Source organism: Hippopotamus amphibius, chromosome X (genome assembly GCF_030028045.1).
Source record: "Hippopotamus amphibius kiboko isolate mHipAmp2 chromosome X, mHipAmp2.hap2, whole genome shotgun sequence".
Lineage (NCBI taxonomy): Eukaryota > Metazoa > Chordata > Mammalia > Artiodactyla > Hippopotamidae > Hippopotamus > Hippopotamus amphibius.
The window spans coordinates 119,533,210-119,556,980 of record NC_080203.1 but is presented as its reverse complement, the minus strand read 5'-3'; the positions used below and the strand labels follow the sequence as shown (position 1 = coordinate 119,556,980).

The window sequence follows — 23,771 nt, the reverse complement described above, 5'->3', positions numbered from 1 at the left end:
AACTTTTTGTACTGTCAATTTGTTTGTAATTTGTGATTTGCTCAATAACTCTTCACAAGTTTCCTAGGGTGTGTTAAGTGGTAAAATTCAGTTAGATTGTTGTTTATTATGGTATATGGTTTAAGAGAAGACTCTAATTTTTTTCCAGGTTGTTCATGAGTATTTCAAACAAAATTTATAAAATCAGTATTTAATTCCCCATTGTTCTGGACACCTGTTTTGTCATACAGCACAGCAATTACTCAATATTTTTGTAACAAATACATTAAACTTTAATATATAATACTTTTGTACTGTTTTGTTCCACTGGTTTATATGCCTGTATTATTTTCCCCCAAAACACAATGAATTATTATTGCTTTAAGTAAGCTTTAATCCTGATAAAGCTTGTTCCTTTCTCATTCTTCTTTTTTAGAATATTCTTTGAGGTGTATGTTTTCAAGTGAAATCTTGAATATTTCAAGGAAAATGCAACAAGAATCTTGAGGATATGGAGCTAACTGGATGACTAGAGGAATACTGAGAATCTTAAGAGCCTTCTCTAAAAGGAATTGGGCATATATTTCTTTTCCTGTTATCTTTTAGGTTTCACAGAGTTTCACAGTTTCCTTTACATATATTATGCACAACACAAATCCTGTTATATACATGAAAACAAACTACTGGGTTGGCCAAAAAGTTCCTTTGGGTTTTTCCATAAGATGTTATTGAAAAAGCTCAATGAAGACTTCCCTGGTAGTGCAGTGGTTAAGAATCTGCCTGCCAGTGCAGGGAACACGGGTTCAATCCCTGGTGTGGGAAGATCTCACATGCCATGGAGCAACTAAGCCCATGTGCCACAACTACTGAGCCTGTGCTCTATGGCTGGCAAGCCACAACTATTGAGCCCACATGCCACAACTGAAGCTCGTGCACCTAGAGCCTGTGCTCTGCAACAAGGGAAGCCACCACACTGAGAAGCCCGCGCATGGCAATGAAGAGTAGCCCCCGCTTGCCGCAGATAGAGAAAGCCCGCATGCAGTAATGAAGACCCAATGCAGCCAAAATATTAATTAATTCACAAAAAAAGAGAGGACAAGAGAAATTACATATTAAAAAAAAAAAAAAGAAAAAGCCGAATGAACTTTTTGGCCAACCCAATACTTCTGTTGCTTTTGAAAATGAACTCTCTTAAATAAGTTCCACCTATGCAGCTTTATAACATGGGATTCATGAGTATAACTTTATAAAAGTAGTGATATAGAATAAGGCACTGAGGATATAATTTAATTTCCTGGTCCTAGCAAGAATCAAGTAAGTAGTATGCCAGTGGGTAGAGACTGTGCAGGAAAGAAAATACATTCAGGAAAGGAGCAAGAGAACAGAAGCAAAGGATGGTGTTTATAGGGGAAGGTGAAATTTCTTGAAATGATGATAATATCTAGTGTGAGTTACTAATTGGGAAGAATAACTATCAGAAATAATAAATGATCATCACAAATATTCCTTCTAGAATATTTTAAAACCTTTAGAAAATACAGGTAAGTTGAAGAGGAAAAAGATGTTAGGAATCAATACATAAAATAGTTAGGGGTTATGTGGTAAAATAACTGATACTACTTAATAAAAGGAAGATTTAAGTATTTTAAAATCTATGTACAATTTTTTCTAAGTGACTACCTATAAGAGTGAAATCCGACAATAGATTTTTGAAAATCAGAGGCTTAGAATAAAAACGTATTTGTAGACCAGAAGTCAAAATGATAAAGAACTTAGAATAAAACCTATTTGCATCATAGATTAGTAAGTTTTCAAAACATTAATAATATGAACTGGAAGATGCATCAAAACCGAGTTTTAATATTCTAAACTTCATTTTGCTCATACTACGAGAACACTACAAATAACAGGAGCATTTACCTTTCAATGTGGCCTTCTTCAATACTTTCATGGCGTAAAGCTGTCTAGCATCAGAGCCTGAGATTTTTTTGACTAAGAAAACCTGTATTTAAATAAGAGAAAATAAGTTTTACAAAGTATTACAAACTATACTATTGCTAAAATAGGACCCCTACAGTAATATAGCTTATTATTAGAAAGATTTTGATACATTAACTATTTTCCTTAAAATGTACCAATTATAAATACAATGAGTTGTAAACAGTGGCTATAACTTTGGGTGTCAATGTAAGTGATTACATTTTTTGTTAATGTTTGCCAATTCCCAAAGATCATGTAGCACTTAAGACAGAAACAAAAATCTTTAAACCATGAAGCAATTAGAGAAACGTCTAACATGTTTAAAGCATAACACAGGTGGTAATTGCTCTGCCTTTAATAGAACAAAAATTCTGATTCCATAAAAACTGTTATACAGGAATTCCCCTTGACTACAGTTATTTGTTGATTCAATTCTGTTTTTTAAAAAAAATATTTTAATTTTATTTATTTTTTCTATCATCTATCTATCTATCTATCTATCTATCTATCTATCTATCTATCTATCATCTATCTATCTGTGTCGGGTCTTAGTTGCAGCATGTGGGATCTTTTTCCTTGCAGTATGCGGGCTTCTCTCTAGTTGTGTGTGGGCTCCAGAGCTCATGGGCTCTGTAGTTTATGGCACGTGGGCTCTCTCGTTGAGGCTCAGTAGTTGCAGCACACAGGCTTAGTTGCCCCGTGGCAAGTGCTCCCCGACCAGGGATCAAACCCTGCATTGCAAGGCGGATTCTTTATCACTGCACCACCAGGGAAGTCCCCAATTCTGTTGATGAATAGTCTTTTCTATATATAAAAACTCCACAATTTCTCATTGCTGGGCAGAACAATTTATTTTTATTTTTATTTTTTAATTGAAGTATGGATGATTTACAATGTTGTGTCAGTTTCTGGTGTACAGCAAACTGATTCAGTTATATATATACTGAATAAATATTATATATATTCTCTTTCATTATGGTTTATTACAGCATACTGAATATAGTTCCCTGTGCTATACAGTATGACTTTGTGGTTTATCTATTTTATATGTAGTAGTTTGTATCTGCTAATCCCAAACTCCTAATCCATCCCTCCCTCATCCTCTTTCCCCTTTGGTAACCATAAGTTTGTTTTCTATAAGTCTGTTTCTGTTTTGTAAATAAGTTCATTTGTATCATATTTTAGATTCCACATATAAGTGATATCATATGATATTTGTCTTTCTCTTTCCGACTTACTTCACTTAGTATGATAATCTTTAGGTCCATCCATGTTGCTGAAAATGGCATTATTTTATTCTTTTTTGTGGCTGAGTAATATTCCATTGTATACATGTAGCACATCTTCTTTACCTATTCATCTGTTGATGGACATTTAGGTTGCTTCCATGTCTTGGCTATTGTAAATAGTGCTGCTATGAACATTGGGATGCATGCATCTTTTTGAATTAGATTTTTCTCCAGATATATGCCCAGGAATGAGATTGCTGGATCATATGGCAACTCTATTTTTAGCTTTTTAAGGAACCGCCATAGTGTTTTCCATAGTGGCTGTACCAATTTACATTCCCACCAACAGTGTAGGACGGTTCCCTTTTCTCCCTCTCCAGCATTTATTATTTGTAAGCTTTTTAATGATGGTCATTCTGACTGGTGAGAGGCAATACCTCATTGTAGTTTAGATGTGGGCAGAACAATTTAAAGCGCTTATACTGAAGAAGCTTACTCACAAATATTTAATGTAAATTAAGTCAGAACCCTGTCTTCCCACCTTTTAGAAATGAAATATACACATCTACGTAAATATTAAGAATAGAATTCCCAGGGGAATTCCCTGGTTGCCCAGTGGTTAGGACGCGTCACTTTCACTGCAGGGGGGATGTGGGTTCGATGCCTAATCAGGGAACTAAGATCCCGTGTGCCACATGGTGCAGCCAAAAAAAAAAAAAGAATACAATTCCCAGATATGTTATTAAGCATCTTGATTTTCTAAATACTTTTAGCTGCTTTCAAAATACAGTGTGGGATTTATGCAAAATGAATAAAGCCTGCTCTAAATAACTCACGGTCATGCTATAATATGGCTAATCGAAACTATCAATAAATCCCCTCTACTTATTTTGACCATTAGTTTCATGAGCTTTTCCAGCAAAACTTTAAACAGACTTCCTAAATGGACCTGAATTTCAACTTTTTTTCTCCTACGCATTCTTTCCTAGCAGTGCTATTGAGTTGCCATAGATGGTAAGAAGAGACTCAATTACAATTAAGAATTAACTCTAGGGTCAGCTCTCAATTATCTGCATTAGCACACTAGGCTATTAGCACAAAATCAAAAAAATGATTCATTCAACTGATTCTAGGGCAAGGCGGAGTTCCTCACTTTGAGAAATTGTGCCAAAAACAATAGGCAATGACCTCAAGTCCAGTTAAAAGTGCCACAATGTACACAGAAACGCTGATGCAGGGTGTGTTTCTCTCCCCCAAATCACCATTGTCCCCCTTCACCGTGACCCATGGTGAAAATTCCTTTCAGCCAGTTAGCAGTGAGCCAACCTAGGGAGCGAAAATTGTATTCTCAATCAGGGCAGTTCCTAAGATGGAATGATGTTTAAATATTAAAGGCATTCAGAGATTATGAATATTTTTGAATTGAAATAAATTCTAATTAGGTGGGGATAATTAGGATTTATCTGATATTTATTATTCATTAAGATTCCCTAATCAAGCTTCTTTGTGCGATTCTACAAGAAAAATTCTCCTCATGAGTTCTAAACTTTCTTCGCCCTTCTTTGAAAGCACCCCCATGATACTTTTCAGCACATCTTAGTTTTTGCAACGGACCTTCTCAAGCATTTGCAATTCATCGTCATGATAATTTTGGGAAGCAGGCCTACTAAGCAATGCCTATGTTATAGCTGCCCAAGCTAGAGCTTTGAGAGGTTAAATAATTCACTTAGCGTCACAGTGGAGGTACTGGGATAAGGATCAGGCCAGTCACCCAGTTCTGTGCTTCTGCTCAGGGCACTCTTAATCTGTTGCCTCTGGCTGGTCACCAGTCAAGCACAGCAGGAGCAGCAGCAGTCCCAGATGCAATCGGATCTTCCCCCACCAGCATTTCTGACCTTTCGAACTCCCCCATGAAGCTATTCTAGGCTGTGACAGGTCATCCCTGTTTCCTTGGCTTAGACTGGCTTTTGAGGATGAGTAAGAAAGGAGACGCCCTATTTTTAATGTTTACTATTTATAGTAAGCTATTTAAGTTACTTTTAAAGAAATAAAGGGAGAAGCAGGCTAACTCCTGGAAACTTCAATATTATGTTCCCTGAAAATGTAATGTGTAGCAATAAATCCATCTATCTTGGTTTATCCATAATAAATTGCATGATAATACAGTCTCATAGCAGACATTATGTGCTTGGCTTTACATCATTTCTCACTACTACCCTATGAGGGCAGGACCATTATTTACTCATTAATTCTTTCCAGAACTATATGCTAGGTACCCTGCTACTGGTTCAATGCTGGGACATGGTACAAGGCATGCATGGTCCCTGCACTCATGGAATATATAGCCTAGTGGGGGAGACAGCCAATAAACAAATAATTACACAAACAAAAAACTGCAATTGTGGTGAGTGCTGTGAAAATGAGGTATGTAACGTTCTGAAAGGGTAAAATTGATGAATATGACCTAGTCAGGATGGCTAGGAAGACTTCTTTGAGATCATAAGCATGAGAGAAGCTAACCAGAGAAGGAAAGGGTAGGGCAGAGTGTTTCAGGCAGAGGCAACACCATGTGCAAAAGGCTTTGCTTACGAACTAAAAAAGAAGGCCAATGTGGCCAGAACACAGGTAGTGAAAAGTACATAAAGTGATGTTGATGAGGTAGCTGGGGGCAGACTGAGGGGCTCCTCGGCCATCTTAAAGAGAATTTGTCTTTCTCCTAAAAGCAAAGGGAGGCTACTAAAGGGTTAAGTGGATGGAGTATAAGACTAGCTCTTGCTGGTTGTCATGTATTAATAAATAATGGCTTGAGACAAGAATAAATTTGGGAAGCCTAAGGTAAGCACCTCCTTTAATAGGCCAGGGAGAAATGGTGGTAGTATAGGCTGGAGAAGTGGCAGGGAGAAGGAGAGAACAGGCATGATTTGAGAAATCTTCACTAAATCAACAGAACTTGTGGATAGATCAGATTGGTGGGGGTGGGGGGAGAGGGAAGGGTGGGGACTAGAAGGATATGTCAAGAATGCCTCTCAAGTTTCTGGCTTGCTTAACTGGATGCCATTCATAGTGATAGAGAAAAATGAAATAGGAGAGGTTTGGGGGTTAGGGGAAAAATTATGAGTTTGGTCTTATACATTTGAGTTTAAACTGACTTTGGGGCATGCAAAGAGGAAAAAATAAGTAGCTGTACATAAGAGTTCAGAGCTTGGAGGCACAATCTAGATTGGAGATATAAATCTGTTACAACAGCTATACGTGGGTTTTATTAAGATAGTGGGCATAAAGAAATTAATTAGCAGGGAGTATAGAGTGAGGAGAAGGAATCCTAGAATGGAACCTTGAGAACTTCAATACCTAAGGACTGCCTAGAAGAGGAAAATGGGGCTCTAAGAGGTTAAGTAACTTGCTTAAGTGCACATAGCAAGTATATAGGGGAAAAAAAAAACATGTCTGGCTGACTGAGAGCCCAAACTTGCAACCATTATCTTCTTTTGGCTACTTAACCTACATTTGGATTAAAATATCACTTTGGGTTTAAAAGAGGCTAACAGCTGTAACAGATTACCTATGTTAGCCAAGAACTGCTAAATAGTCCCATTAAAATACACAAGAGAGCAAAACTTTGAAGCTTGCAAAGCATGATACCTTCAAATGCTTCCTCACAGAGGTGGCAAGGAAGCACTGCACTGTGAAAGTTGAACGCAACCTCAGAATGTTCCTCTTGCTGAGAAATGGACTAGAGAGGTCAAGTAATAGTGATTATAACGCTGTACTTCTCAAAATGGAGTAGAGGAAGTGCTCCTGAGGTATGCAGCAGGGGACAAGGCATACTTGGAAAATGATAAAGATGTTGCAATTTTAGTTGGTGGATTTGGGAAATATTTGAGAAATATTTTTGGATATTAAAACCAGACACGGATATCACTGAATAGAATGCAACCTTTGCATTCATTTCCAATACAAGCTATAAGTTCCCCAAATTTCGTACTTTTAGTGGTAACCCTCTACTCTATTTCCTTGGGAGTAGCTACAAACTTTCTGCTGGTATTGGGGATACTCCAGAGGAAAGACTGAGATGCACTGTTATAATGTACTGCAAGATCATCTTCCAGTTCTACATGAAGACTCAAAGAAGCCAGTGTATCACGGAAACATTCTGTGATTTTTTTGATCATTCAAGAAGTGCAATTAGAGAAGGTCATATAGTCCTGAAGATAAAATGAATATGAAGTGATTACTGCCTACTTATGAAAGTTTCCAATGTACTTCTGAATGACTTTATTCACTTTCTCACACTTACTGACAGTGAGAATTGTAAAAACACAGAAAATACTGCTTTGTAGGGAGATCAGTAGTATTTCATAAAATATTTCCATTCCCCATTTGTACGAAATATACATAAATTCCAAAATCCAACTTTTTAAAAAGCACATATTCATGACTTACCTTTCCAAACGACCCTTGCCCTAATACTTTTAAAAGTTCAAATTGGGAAGGATCTGCCTTTTCATGTCCTTCCTTTACATGATGTGTGATTGCAATTTCTTTGATACTGCCTTCTTCCTGTTGATGCAAATATAAGGGGATAAAACAGTTAGAGCTACTTCCTCTGGCTATAAATCAAGCAATACAAATTTACTGTAGATATCAGAAATCCTAAAATTAACGTACGAAAACCACCTTTACTGACCCACCAAGTAAAAAGAGAACACATGCCAAGCAAGCATACTTTCAAGTTAAATGTCAGAGACAGAATAATACCAGCCAACCACATAGGCCAGTTTAACCTCTACATAACACTAGCACTGAATATTTTCAAGTCTTCACTCTTCCTGTTGGAGATAATCAGAATGATTAGGTTCATGGGGGGAGGGCAGAGTGTGTAAAGAATTCTGAAGACAGATGAGAGTAATCTGCTGTGCTCTGCTATGTGGTTATACTAGGTAGAACCAATACTATACACAAAAAACCTGATTATTGGGGAGAGGTGTCGAAAAATATTCTAGGAAAAACATGGAGATTTCTATCCTCAGCAAGGCTGTTTGAATTAGCATGCTGAAGTTTATTGTGTTTGAAATATCTAAGTTACTTTCTGTTTCTAGGACTACCTGAGACCTGAGAGTGGAGGAAGGGATAACTCTAAAACACAAAATCAAAAAAGATTTAACATTTGGAGGGAGGATTAGACAGAAAAAAAGACTTCAGCAGGATGGAACAGTAGAAGATCTTAGAATTAAGAAAAGGATACTTAAAAGACGGTAGATGCTTTACTATATCTGAGAGAAGGTGTCAGAATTGAAAGGTTTAAAATACATGTAAGTATACACAGAATTTCAATTACTTATTTACTGTGAGATCAGCAGATTAAGTACAACTTATTTAATCAAGACACGTACTATACGTCAGCCCAAAACTACAATAAAACCCAACAAAACAAGAAACATAAGCCTGTCGAAGACTATCTTTTCTATTTTTTTGTGCCTATGATATTTTTTTCTAGTGCATATGTACTACTAGTAGAATCTAAATGTTATATAAACATAAATAACTCATTATTTTTATTACCATTGTATTCCATATAAATGTTTGAACTCAACTAACATTCTCTGAGACACTCACAGAAGGCTGGCAATATAGGAAATTACAAAGATTTCTCAAAAAGATATATCAAGGATATCCTATTGTGGTGGCTCTTGAAAATGAATAGTAAAAGGAAAAAAAGCTCCTATAAGAGGACAAAAAAGAAATCCAGGCCCATCAAATTACTGTGTAGGACAGAAGCTGTAGTTTGTAGAATGTTCTACTACTAAGGCAGCTTAATCATTTTGGACTTTCTTGGAACTTCGGCAACAATAATAAAGCAATCCCCTAATGTGGTTTAGTTTTTTATTTTGTAATTCCATATGTATTATCTCATTTAATTCTCACAACCATCCTGTGCAGTAGGCATTAGGGTAGAATCAAACATTAGCTGACTCCTTCCTGGGCACCCCTTCTCTCCAATCGAGATCACTGGGTACAAGGGCTTGAGAGTGATAGCTGTTCCTAGGCACATTAGGAAAGAAAGGAAGCAAATTACCAAATTCTTAAAAAAAAACAAACGAAAACAACTTTCAAAGAACAACATATATGTGGGATTGATTAAGTAAGAAAGATTTAGATTAAAAACCAGCAAATATTTATTAAGCACCTAACGTATCAAGCCCACGTTAGGTGCATTTACCTTTTTTATCTTCTATTTATGCTTCATGACAAATTTTTGACCATATATCAATATTAGAGAGGGCTGATGATAACATAGAGTGGAGTAAACCCCAAAGCAAGCAAAAACATTTCAGAATTCTCTATGGACTCCCTGATTCACCACTGGAAATTTGACAGATCTTTTAAAGGTAAAATGGTTTGAATATTCTACAGTCTGAAGTTTAAAGAGATCAAGTAAAGATCACAAGCTAGTAACTGGCAGATTCAGGGCTCAATTCCAGGTTTTCTGACTGCTAACAACTTCTAAAACAAGGATCTTAGCATTACACCACACTGAGACTGTCAGAGGCTCTTGGTGGTTCCCCATCTAAGATCAATGACAGGAACACACAGACTTATTCCCCTGGTCTTTGTAACTGGTCTGTATCTCTTAGGTCAGTTAGCTAAATTCATTAGTGGTCTCTGAACTCCTGGTAGCACACCCTTATTAACAAACGAACAAAAAAGCATATACCCAATATTTGTATACTTATTGGCTTATAAATTACATACATATACTTTTTGTATTACTAAATTATATACATTATACATGGAAATGAAACTATAAAGAAGTTCTTCTCTTTCTTTTCTGTACCCTAAAGTGCTGTCTCATCAAACTTTGAAGACTAGTGGATTATAGACTTGAACTCATGAGGCCAAGTTCATGGGTTGGATTCCAGCATGTGCCTGAGAGCCTCCTGTGGGAAAAATGAACTGTTCAAGAGCCTAACTGAAATCGAATGGCTATTTATGCCCTTATATCATGACACTGTGAAGAACTATACTCTGTAATGTTCTATATATTTTACCACTTTTCTTTCTTGGGTTAAGTGGGATGTAATTTATTAGGTTGCAACATTATTTCATCTTACATTTCATATTAAATACCTACTACAATTGTCTGTCACAAATAAAGATGCAACAGAGGCAAGGAAGGATTACTGAATTATAACCATTCTGCATTTTGTCACAGGCATACAGGATCTAGCCTTACTCTCATAGTGTGAGCTATAATCAGGCCATGGATCTCCAAATAAACAGCAGTTACTATTCATGAATGATTTCATCTTTGATGACTATCCTTCCCTTCATGTCAAAAAATTACTAAAAAATGTAGAGACTCCTTTTGATCCCTTCATTCAATGAACACACTTAAGCACCCATTATGTATCAAGCATGGTACTGGGAATACCTTTCATTCTTTCTATTTTCAATAACATCATCCTGTTGCAATCCTTCACTACCTTTCCTATAGGAAGCTGAAACTAGCTTGGTCACTCTTAATGCCCTTTTCTGCCACTGCCAGTCCAATTCATCCTCCTGAGAAATTCATTTTCTGAAAGTAGACAGCTCCAGTTACATGACCAGACTGCTTAAAAACGCCTCCAGTTTTTCCAAATTAAATGCACTGCTTTACCTTGGCATTGGAGGCCCTCTACAATATGGTCTCAACCTGCTTTTCTGGTATTATTTCCCAACATTCCCTTACACATAGCCTTTTGTCAACCTGGGTTATTTCTTGTTCCCTAAATTTTTTGTTTTTAAAATCAAAGTAATACATGCACATGGGTAACAAATCAAATAGTGACAGAATAGCTTATGATGAAAAGCAAGTCTCTTCTTACCCCCATACCTAAGCTTTAAAAAATTTAATTCTTTCTACACTTACTTTGATCATATCTTAATTTATTAAGACAATGCCTATTGATTTAAAAATAAAAAAGATGAGGGACTTACTCATATTATGCCCCTTCCGTCCATCATCTTCCTCCCTATTGTTAGATAATTATATTAATTTCACATAAACCTCTTGTTTTTTCTAAAAGTTTAAGACAGAATCCTAACTCTCCACTTTTGTAAAAGGAGGGTAATAGTGCCCATACATTCTTTCCCTCAAACTTCGCCCCACCTGCTAATAGCTTATTTTTATTAATATTTAAGGCTTTAAGAAAATTAACTTTCTCTCCTGTAACCACAGCCAAATCCTTCATGCTCTCCCCACAGCCTGATTCTTAAAAGCTGAAAACCTATACAAGCAGCAGCATTTTCATAACAATAAATTGTTCAAACGCAGGCTAGGATGTATATTAAATTTCCTTTCATATGGGACCCTAACAGTGACTTCTGAGACAATCCAAGGGGACTTTAAATCTTAGATTTTAACCATACTTTCCATTCTCCTGAGAGCCCTCTCTTACCCTTCCATCAGGATGGATTGTTCTCTAGGCCTTGCTGCATAGGTATTCTCATGGGACACATCTTCAGTGCTTTCCCGGTTGAATCCACGATATTCTGTTCCTCATGCCTCTCTCTCTTAGATTACTCCCTTGTAACTTCCTAAGAAAGGTGATGTGGAAGAAAACTTTCTGGATCTCGCACATCTGAAAATGTCTTTATTTTGTCTTCACATTTGTATAATTTGGCTTGCTACCAAATTTTAGAATAAAAACAATCCTGCCCAAGAATGTTGGCGCCATTTGTCCACTGCCTTCTAGCGGTCAGCACTGCTGATGTGCTAGACGATGCTAGCCTGATATACACTCTTTGGTACGTGGCCTGGTTTTTCTTTCTGGAGGCTTTAGGAATTTGCTCTATCCTTGTACTTCTGAAATTCCACACTGAGATAAATATGGTTCCCTTTCCTTCAGAATGCTAGATGCTTGGTGGACCTTTATAATCTAAAGACTTGAATTCTTTATCTCAGGGAATTCTAAAATTTCTTTGACAATTTCCTTCCATCCACTCTTCAGGCTTTCTCTTTTATGCAACAACTGTATTAGCTGGATATTGTATGTCTGGAATTTAATTTTCTTTTTTTATTCTCCTATTTTCTGTCTCTTTTCTGAGAGATGTCCTTGACTTTATTTTCCCACCTTCATACTGAATGTTTTACTGTGGCAGATCTTATTTTAAAATAAATCTTCAAGTGCTTCTTTTATCAATGTTTTTTTTTAAATAGCACATTACTCCACTCCCTACCTCTTCCTCCCTAAAATGGATACAATCATTTCAAACCTCCTTAAGGATAGTAACTAGACTTTTAAAAATCTTTTTCTAAATTGGGGTGCAGAGAGTACAAAAAATGTTCTTGGGGGTGGAGAGAAAAGATCAATACCTATGGACCAAGTTCCAAAAACTTCCCACTGTTCTATCCTCAACATATTTCTCTGTTCCTTCCCAGTTGAAATCTTTACTAATCATATCAGCAAACCATTTCTATCTACTTTTATGTATACGTGAAGTCATAGTAGCATGATAGGCACAATATCCTTGGTTGGTATCTTGATCCCCAAATTGTGCTTTATGTCACCAGTCTTTCCAAGTTATGGGACCATGAATATTTTAGAAATGAATCTGAGGTTCAATTAGGTCATAATACTAATGCTTGGGCAATCTTGGATGACAGATAGGAAAGCAACAATGTGCTCTTCTAGCTTATACCTGGAATCCAAGGAGATGGATGCAGAGAGGGATATCAAATTTCTGAACACACTGATAACCAAGGACAGATTGATATTTAAATGTGACAATCCTATCTTATGTTACTAAATCACCTGTTACTGAAATAAATCTGCCACATGACAACACAGAACTACAGTTTGATAGTTTGTATAATTGTGTTTTTGCCTGTACGTATACAGTGAAGCAACTATAATTTTATGGAGAAAGAATTTTATCAATGAAGTAGAGCAGAGATATAACTTGTATCCATTATAATTACTCTGTGAAGCTCACATTTTTACATTTTCCAGCACAACTGTACTTTCAGTGATACATGGATACATGCCCATTCATTACCACAAAAACTTACTTTGTGTATTTTAATAAGTTATAATAAATTTCATATTTTTATTTTTACAAAGTCTATGTTTATTTGATAAAGGTCTACTTGTAGGCAAAATTGTGAGGCTGGCAGCTGGTCTACATCACAACCCTGTATCCTTCATCTATACTCCCAGCACTTTCAGACATTTGGCACTCCAGACTAGGTGTTCAATACTCTCAAGCTATGAATGGGAATTCATTCATTCATCCACTTAACATTTATTTACTGAACACTTAATACATGCCAGGCACTCTTCTAGTTGCCTGAGATATACAATAAATGAAACAGACCAAAATCTTTGCTGTTTTGGGGAGAGACATAATAATAATAATAATAATAATAAGTAGTAGTAGTAGTAGTAGTAAGTTCATGTTAGAACATGATAAATACCATGGAAAAAAGATATTAAGTTGGATAAGAGGGATCAGAAGGCATGGATGGAAAGAAGGGCTTGCAATTTTAAATACAAGTATCAGGGCAGGCTTTATTGAACAGATGCTACTTCCCGAAGAAGGTGAGGAAGAAGAGCATTCCAGGCAAACAGACAAACCAGTGCAAAGGCCACTGTGGAACAAACATGGAAACCAGTGTTCAGACCAGAGAGTATGAAGGAAAAGAAGAAAAGGTTTGAGAGGGAACTAAAACTCAGGTGGCTCTTGTGCGTTTGTTTCTTCCAAGCTACTTGGTCCTGATGGAAGTGTTTCTGATCTATGTCATACTCTCTTGGGCTCTACCCTTTTTGTTAGAAGGCAATTCAGATTATGAGCCAGGTACTGTGCTAGGTATTAGCCATACTAAGATACAGAAGAGTATCTGCCCTCTAGGAATTTACCTAGGGTTTCAAAGATGTACTATTGGGTAAATTCTTGTTGAGATGTGACCCTGATAGATGAAACAAAGTCAGTTCAGTTAAAAAAAAAATCTATAATTTTAGGAATTTGTAAAGAGTATCATTTTAGACATCACAGAAAAATGGCAGAAGAAAATTCATGGACAGGTGAATCTTTCCTTGTTCCTCCAGTCACAGAGAAAGCCACCTCGTTTGTTTCCCAGGATCAACAAAAGGTCCCTAGGTTCTGTCTTAAATGGTCTTTGAGGTTCCCCTTAATGGGAAAAAATTAACTCAATGTTTCCTTTTCAAGTTGAAAGGGGAAAAATAAAATTTTGTTCTTAAAATATTTTTAAAAAGGATTAAAGAAAAGGAATTGAAATAGACACTGCCTATCTAAGTTATAGAAAACCTAATACTGTAACATGCAAACATCAAGAAAACAAACTTGGTGACATTAATTGATTTTAAAGAATGATTCAACATTTGGCATTATGCCCTGCCTTGTATACATAATTTCCTTTTTCCTCCCCTCCCTTGAGTCAGGAAGTGTGTTCTTAAGGCATTTGTATTTTTTAAATTGTTTTTAATGTCAGAAAATATTGTTGAAGCTTGAAACAAAATATTTAAATAGTCCTTAGTAAAAGCCAATATTTTCTACTCACGGATATGTAACCATTTTTTGGCTTATAAAAAAAAAAAGACCCAACAAATGAGATGATAAGATTATATTTACCTCTTAAATATAATCCAAAATTAAAGTAAATAAAGCACTGCACTCTACATAGATACCTATAGTTCCACAGCATACATTTTTTTTTAATTTTAAAAAGATGTTAATTTTTTTAGATGATCGAGATACATAAAAATTATTTAGCTGTGACACATAATTAGACTGGTTATTCAAGCTGTGGTGAGAAACCACATTTTAATTTATTCTAGATTACAATTTGACCAAATCCAATTTACTTGATTTGCTAATGGATGATAAAAAGGCTCAGCATTTTTCATTTAGCCAAATTCTTTAAGTGAGTATTCCAAGCCAGTTTCTTGAATCTATAGTTGAGAAAACAGCATTGCTGGTTCACCAGACTAATATTTTCAATAACTGCTGCAAAGAGCACTGAGTTTTCTCCCAATCAGGAATCCGATCAACAAATTTCATTCTCTTTAAAGAGCAGCAGGATAGCACAATTCTCATGGCAAAATATCAATTTGACTTTGGCAAGATTTTAGATTAAATACAATGCAAATTATCATTCACCAAGCACATTTTAACAAAGTTATGCTTTGAAAACTGTGCCTACTCTAAGATAAAATTACTTGATTAAAGTTAAATATAACTGATTAAAAACTTCAAATTTTTAAAAGAACCAATTTCAATAAAAATCTGTTTTTAAGTTCTTGACTGTTTAAAATAATACATTCTCCTACTCATCAAAATGTTGCTTACATTATTATTACATAGCAATCTCCTAAATATTAGTAAGTTCACAATTTTGTTCGTGCCCAGTTTAATACTGAGAGTTGCAGTCATGTGTTTTATTATACAAAATTACAAACACTAACAAGATAAAAATAAGTTTAGCACTAAAAAGCCAATGTAAAATAAGTTTACAAAATACACAGAGTTGAAATATATAATATAAATAGCTGACTTACTTCTAGTAAACAGAAATATTATCCTTTAAATGTTCTAAAGAACTGGTTTTGAATTTTGAAAAGCTTCTTAAAAGAACATATAAAGTGAAATAATTGTTTAACTAGTATAATTATACTTAGCTCCAACCGAAACATTTTAGTCTTTAAAGAAGTCGAACAAAGCTTACCTGTATAGAGCGAACACGAAAAGACAGAAATTTAAACATGGCTACGAAACCATGATGGTGATAAAAGAATTCCTGACGGTAAAACTTAAGTTAGAAAGGGAAGGCCAAGCCCCTGCAAAGTTTTCCCCTACCAGCTGTTCCGGCAATTAGAAAATTTCCTGTCAGGCGGGTCCTGAAATGCTAGAGAAAGAGGCCTGACAATTTTCCTGTGGTAAAAGAAAGGAGAAACGTAATGGCGAGGGCACTAATGTAGCTGATAGGTAGAGAGTCCAGAACAGGAAACCAAAACAGATTTGCTGATAGCAAAATCCTGTTGAAATGTTCGCACTCCGGATTCCCAGAAATCCAGACAATTTTCACAACCAGTGAAATGAACACTTTTATTTCAGAATCCTGAGATATGCTGGTATTTCTTAACTACATGACACTTTAAAAGCAACTGAAAAACTAGTCAGCACAATTAAAATAAGAGTCGTCGATTCGCATGTGAAATTTTACCCTTTGTAATGTTTATACACACACTCCAAAGGACAGTTTCAAGACTATTTTAAGGTTATATATAGACATGTCATGGGTGTTCCCTGCCAATGAGGAAGAGTTCCTAACTATGGGAAGAAAATGACCACATGCAAGAAACGTTTTGATTGTGATGTAAGGACACATTCTTCCTATCTTAAAGGAAAGTAAATTACATTTAAATTCACATTGGTTATAAACATCAATTATCAACCAGGTTAAATATGTCAAGGTCCACAGTTAAAACTCACATTCCTAGCTGATAAAATCTAAATTAAAAAAAAAAAGTCCACTCCCTGGGTTATTAGTAAGCAAAAAGAACATTTACTGAAGAAGTCAACCTGGAAAAGAAGGAGGGGGTCAAGCTACCAGACAATCCCTTACTCCATTTCATCCTCTAATAGCTTCCAGAAGTTCTTCTAAGGTATTTTTGCTTTTGGAAAATTTTTTTTAAAATATGCCATTGTTCAGAACATGGTCACTGAGATAGCGGCATTTAAACAAAACCAGAGGACAGAAGCTTCAAGAGCTGTGGGAAAATACTCTAATGCATACAATCTATGTGGAACCAATAAAAACCTCAAAAGTTAATCTACATACCCTATACTAATTTAATAAAATCACTGAATTTTCAAAACCTGAAGAGCCTGTAGAAATCACCAAGCTTGCTCCAAGCTTGAAGGAACTATGATCAAGGTAGGCACATATTTGATGACAGAGCTATCTATCACGGGAGCTCAGTGCTGCTGTCCTGTATTGAGCAAACATTAGGGGCCCATTAGGTGCTACAGGTACCATATGAAATGCCAGGGCTCTTCCTGCTAGATCAAATTTTTATGGCAATGTTCTATAAATGACCTAATGCAAGTTGAAGAATTAAAAAAGAATTGCTCTATTTAAAAAATTATCCTATGTAACCATATACATTAGAATCAACTGGGACTCAAACAAGTATCCAAGATAAAATTTTCAATTCTGCCTGGGAAACTGTGTGTGTCTCTTGAGTGAAAATGCATATCTACATTTTTCAGCAAGGAAAGTACTTAAAAAAGTTTTCAATCAGAACACAAACCCTCCCATCCCCCAGAAGGAATTACTTAAGGCTGCTTACAATACTGCAAAAGGGCAGCAAGGCTAGGACAATCACCCAACACAGAACTACCGTCTGAACATGAGGTGCTTCTTCAGACTGCCAAGAAGAGGCAAACATCATGGTTACTGTAGAACCAATTAAGGCGTACAAAACAAAACAGGAGTGTCTCTGTATGGAGCAGTCATCAACTTTACTCAAGTAATACTTAAGAACGGGAGCAACCAAATAACCTTTTTTGAATTTGAAGGATTAGTCTAAACTACCTTTAATGACTAGTGATGCTCAGGTTAACAATTCACATTTTACTGTGAGTTATGCTTTTTAATATTACCCCTAAAAAATGAAGCAATATTTCAGATGCCAAAATCTGAACTAAGTCTCCCTCAGTTGAAATGATATTTTAGGGCTTCCCTGGTGGTGCAGTGGTTAAGAATCTGCCTGCCAGTGCAGGGGACACAGGTTCAAGCCCTGGTCTGGGAAGATCCCACATGCCACGGAGCAACTAAGCCTGTGTGCCACAACTACTGAGCCTACACTCTAGAGCCTGTGAGCCACAACTATTGGGCCCATGTGCCACAACTACTGAAGCCCGTGCACCTAGAGCCTGTGCTCCGCAGCAAGAGAAGCCACCACAATGAGAAGCCTGCGCACTGCAATGAGGAGCAGCCCCCGCTCTCCACAACTAGAGAAAGTCCATGTGCAGCAACGAAGACCCAACGCAGCCAACACATAAATAAATAAATAAATTTATTGGAAAAAAAATGATACTTTAATTAAAATAGCATGGTACTGCTGTATAAAAGATAAGCAGAGTGACAGAAAAGAATGTGACACTTTACATCTGCGGGAGATGTTAGGATATTTGGTTACCTGTTTAGAAAATGCAAGCCACAAAGGAAAACACTGATATAGATTTGATTATAAAATTCAAAAACTCCTCTACATCAAAAGGCACCATAAACAAAGTTAAAACACTAACTCACATGATTAGAATCCCTTACATACAAGATATCACTAAGCAATTGCTTTACTTGGGTGTTAGCTATCTCCGAACCAGAACGAAAGCTCTTGAGGTCCTTCGGGACATTGCTTATGGCATTTATTAGTGTTTAAGCACATCCCATTGTCCCTACGAGATTAATCTTCAGAACAGGCACCATACTTCTCTGTATTCCCATAGTAAACAGTACATAGGAGGAACTCAAATAATAGCTGCCCAATTATGTATCATATACTGAAACCTGAAATGGACACTACTTGTTTGGTTGTGCACATGAAACTAGATATTATTGTTGATGTTTTCCTGCCTCTTTTAACCATCTTTAAATTTATCTTATTAAATTTTCAGCTAGTTTTTCATTTTTACGTCTTTTTGGTTTAGCATTTACCTTACTACTTAAAAAGTAACTATTATTATAAAAATTATGCATGTCCAGTATAGAAAACTTAAATAATAAACAAAAAGGAGAAAAACAAAAGAGGGAAAAATTCACTATTTGGGGGCTTTCTAGTCTTTTTCTGTATATACACATGTACACACATGGACCTTACTACACATATTATCACTTTTTTTTCTGTAGAGGGCTAGAAAGTAAATGTTTTTGGCTTTGCAGGCCATATTGGTCTCTGTCAACACTGCCACTGTAGTGGGAAGAGGAATGGGTGAGGTTGTGTTCCAATAAAACTTTGTTTACAAAAATAGGGGGCAGGTCTCATGTATATTTTGCTGACCCCCGTTTTCTATTATTAAATCATCCTCAATGCATTATTAATGACTCCAGAGCATTCTACTATATAAATCCCCTATTGTTGGGTATTTGATCTTCTATATCATTGGGATATCCCCATCTTTTGTGCACATTCACAATTTACTAGAAATAATTTCTAACAGTGGCATTGTATTTCTAGAGGTAGAGTATGCAGCATTTTAAAGTTTCTTGATCCTAACTTATTTGCCAAGTTGTCCTCCGGGAAGGACCTAAATAATAATGAGAGAACCACAAGAAGACCTCAGGCAGGGATAAACTACAGCCAGGCAGGGCAGGTCAAGGGCTAAATCTGGTCACGCCCATCTCTATTTACATAAGAGCTCCCGCAGGTTTTGCCCTACATAATGGCTACAGCTGACTTGAGTAGTTGCCACAGAGACCACAAGGCTCACAAAGCCTAAAATATTTACTACCCAGCACTTTATAAACAAAGTTTGCTGACTCATGGTCTTGAGTCTTCCAATAGAATGAGCAGCAAATACAAAAGCCCAGAGATTAGGAATCGGTTTAATGAATTCAAAACACAAAAGACCTTGGTGGCTACAATGTGGTGAACACCAAGGAAACAAGGAAATGAGGGAGGTAGATTTGCCACATTAAGTAGGGCCTTTACAGACTATCAAGAAGTTTGGATTTGGATTTGATTTCAAGTGTAATGGGAAGCTAACCTTCCTCATTTTAGGCAGTGGCGTCAATACCAATCCCCAAAACCTGTAAATCCTTTTTGGCCTTTTCCTTTCTAATCTAATTTCCTTCCCTTCATATTTAATTCATCAACAAATTCTACTTATTTTATCTCTGAAATAAACCTCAAATCTGTCTATTTCTACTTCCTCTGACACTGTCAGTACAAACCATTATCATCTAGTGCCATCTAACTGGTTTTCCTCCTTCCAAATTTTTCTCTTCACAGCAGCCAGAATAATTTTAAAACAGAAATCAGGCTTAGTTGTACCCCTACCTCACATTCTTCAATGGCTTCCCATCCAAGAATAAAACTCAAATTTCTCATAGTCTATGGAACATAAAGCAAACACTAATAAATGCTACCTTGATCCTGACTTGGGAATATACTCAGTAAATCATTCAAACGTGGTATTGATGTTTGGTTTTAGACATATGTTCATCATGTTAATATCAGACTATTTCCTCTTTACTAAAAGAAGGAATATTCAATTTTATAAAATGTCTTTTTATTATCTATTCATATAAACTTAGTTTCTCTCCTTTGACCTCCTGATTTGACAACTTAGATCAACAGATGTCCTAATATGCTTGTACTTCTGGGAAAATTCCATTGTTTTAATATAAGTCTGTATTTGATTTGTAAATTTTTGAAAGGATTTTTGCATCTGTATTCATAAATTAAAGTGGCACAGTTTCCTTCTCTGTGTTAACTTTCATTTTCAGGGTTATACTAACTTTATAAAATGGACTAGAAGGCAATACAATTTTTTCCTATGCTTTAGGACAATCTATTTCTTGAAAGTTTCCAAGATTTCTCCTACTGGGACCTGGGGCCTGGGGCCTGGCACTGTCGTGGGGGTGGGGAGGGGAATGTGAGTGGCGGTACCCATTCTTTAATAACTTAAATTTCTCCCTTGCTATTGGTAAAGTTATAGTTTTTCTATTCCTTCCTAAATTATATCATTTAGATTTTCTTAGAAAACCACATATTTCAACAAGACTTTCATATTAGTATAGATATACTTACTATACTATTATGTTTTTTAAACCAAATTTAAGGAAAATTTCAAGTGTATCTAAAAGTAGACTGAATAGTATAATAAACCCTCATGAACCCAGCACTCAACTATAACAATTATCAGCTCATGGCCAATCTTGCTTCATATACTCACTTCCCCCCACTCTCATAATTAATTATTTTGAAGCAAATCCTAGATATTATATCATTTCATCTAGAAATATTTCAGTTGCTATGATGTTTTACTCTCCTTCCTATCTGTGGTTATATCCTGTTTTGCTTTCCTAATGTTGTGCATTTGCTTTTGTTTTTTATTTTTCCTGTTTTCTAATTCACTGATTTTGGAACTTAAATTTAAAACCTTTCTCTTGCTTTTTATAGGTTTACTTTGTAGTTCTTTTTCTAGCTTCTTTCACTGAATCCTTAGTTCCTTTATTTGAATTCTTATTTATTAATAAATTTTTCTTTCAAGTATAATTCTAATAGCTTCATTTAAGATACTACTATAGGACTTCCTAGGTGGCGCAGTGGTTAAGAATCTGCCTGCCAATGCAGGGGACATGAGTTTGAGCCCTGCTCTGGGAAGATTCCACATGCCACGGAGCAACTAAGCCTGTGCACCACAACTATTGAGCCTGTGCTCTAGAGCCCATGAGCCACAAATATTGAGCCCATGTGCTGCAACTATTGAAGCCCATGCACCTAGGGACTGTGCTCCACAACAAGAGAAGCCACTACAATGAGGAGGCTGCTCACCACGATGAAGAGCAGCCCCCACTCGCAGCAACTAGAGAAAGCCCGTGTGCAGCAACGAAGACCCAACGCAGCCAATAAATAAATTAAATAAATAAATTTATATAAAAAAAGATACTACTATATGCTAAGAACCATGCTTTACATGAAATTATTTCAGTTAATTCTCACCACAATGAGATAAATACTATTATCCACACTACAGATGAAGAAACTAAGGCTTAGAGAGAAATTAAGGAATGTGCTGCCCTAGTTCCCACAGTTTGTAAGTGGGAATGGCTGTGATGTTGGTGGGAGCACAGACAGGCAATTCTATCTGGGGAAGGAGCATGTATATATATGGCCAGTGGCTGACTTAGGTCAGAAACCAGGAGGTGCTAAACCTTTTGATAAGGCCATGAAGGAAGACAGCTCGGTAGAGGGTCCATAGCAGAGTTTCTGAACACTTTTTCTACACCATACATTATATTTGTCTGGCAAAACCCAAACCTTGGTCAAACCCAATTATCAACCATCTTCATGACTCCATGATGGCTGAACCCCGCTGGAGAAAAATCAACTGCTATAATAAAAACTTAAAATTAACGTGTTCTTAACCAATTCCTTCAGATAGTTTTTTTTTTGGAAGAATCAATTTTTCAGATACTAAAACGTTAAATATCTAAGGATTTCCATTTAAGTACAGGAGAATTATTCTGTAGCACACATCCATTAGTAGATAATGTTATAAAGTGCTAAGGTTCTAAGGTTTTAAATCACAGATGGGAAATAAGTTTCATGATCATCGACCTGAACCAAACAGTAGTGGCTTCCTAGAGCGCTGAGAGGGGTTGCTTCTAAGACCCTGTCTTAATGGAAATCATGCTATATTCCACTCACAGTATCTCCCTTGAGCATGACGAAAGGGCGAGGGAGCAGCACCTCTGATGTCCCAGGCTGAAATCTTGCAGTAAGCAGCAATATACCCTAGGCGGCATTGCTGGTCTCCCTATTCACACATTTTTTTTTCCTGCTTAGCCTGGAGTTCTTTTTACTTAGTCATTTTTGTCTAAAATGGTTAAATTAAGAGACTCATTTAAGTACAGGGGTTACAACTTTCAATACACCAGTATTTCAGGCTGACTCAATAAACCATTCATATTTCAAGAGAACTTAATCAAATGAATTTCCTTTCTTTCCAATTACGGTTTAGATCACTCAAATTGAAAAAATGGGTATTGTGATAAGTAGACTAGAGCAGAGGAGAAGCAAATTTGGATCAGAGGGATCATATGACTTAGGCAAGCCATGATTCTTTTTTAAAAGGGGGTAGTTTTTTTAAAAGCTCTTCGCGATGGAGAAAAGGGACACTGGAAATTAAAAATAGCCCTGAAAGAGGGCCAAAAATGTAGTAAAGGAAACCTTGCATGCTTGGAAATTTTGCCTATTACACACATACTCCATTTAATGCCACCATGCAGTGCTAATGATAATGCTATTTAATCTCGGAAATAACTTTCCTAAGTGGTATATACTTAAATCTACTGGAGTATATTTTCCCCATGCTCTAAGTGCTAAAATATACTCTCAGCCAATGAGTTAGAACAACAGACAATATTCTACACAATTAGTCAGTAAGTGTCATTAATGTATCACTCCACAAATGTTCCTTGCCAATGAGCACTCTATTGTACTTTCCTGTGTTGAGTGGGTTCTTCACTGTCTATTGTCTACTCTGCTAGGGCTTCTCTTTCTGCAGTTATTTTGTGTTTAACCCATGATGACTGCAAGAGTTATGCAAGTGTGTGCTGGATTCATGGCTGTGAGTATCATTTTGGATGTTCAAATGCGACTTTTAAGGGAGCTTGAGGGAACCTTCAAGGAAATGCAGGAAACCAGCAGACATCAAGGAACTGGTGAAAATCCCTGGATATTGTTAAGGCCATCATATACATCACTGCTGCCTTAGGGTTACTATATGAACGGTAGATATGACATGCATTGAAGCTGGAAGAAACTACTGCTAAAGGCCCATCAGGAGATT

The 23,771-nt window shown here is 36.3% G+C and overlaps 1 protein-coding gene across 8 annotated transcripts in view; it reads right to left on the bottom strand.

The window, feature by feature from the left end:
* Positions 1-23,771, bottom strand: part of RPS6KA3 (ribosomal protein S6 kinase A3) — a 105,694-nt gene that overhangs the window by 44,515 nt on the left and 37,408 nt on the right. For 3 of the 8 annotated variants that reach the window (XM_057717867.1, XM_057717859.1, XM_057717860.1), the window contains 2 exons: positions 7,632-7,748; positions 1,900-1,981 (listed from right to left, as the gene is read on the bottom strand). In XM_057717867.1, the coding sequence (XP_057573850.1) occupies positions 1,900-1,981; positions 7,632-7,748 (199 nt within the window). Of the gene's footprint in view, positions 1-1,899; positions 1,982-7,631; positions 7,749-9,113; positions 9,231-11,165; positions 11,201-11,626; positions 11,766-15,912; positions 16,040-23,771 lie in introns of those variants that run through there. The other 5 variants (XM_057717864.1, XM_057717863.1, XM_057717865.1 and 2 more) reach the window with 4 other exon arrangements.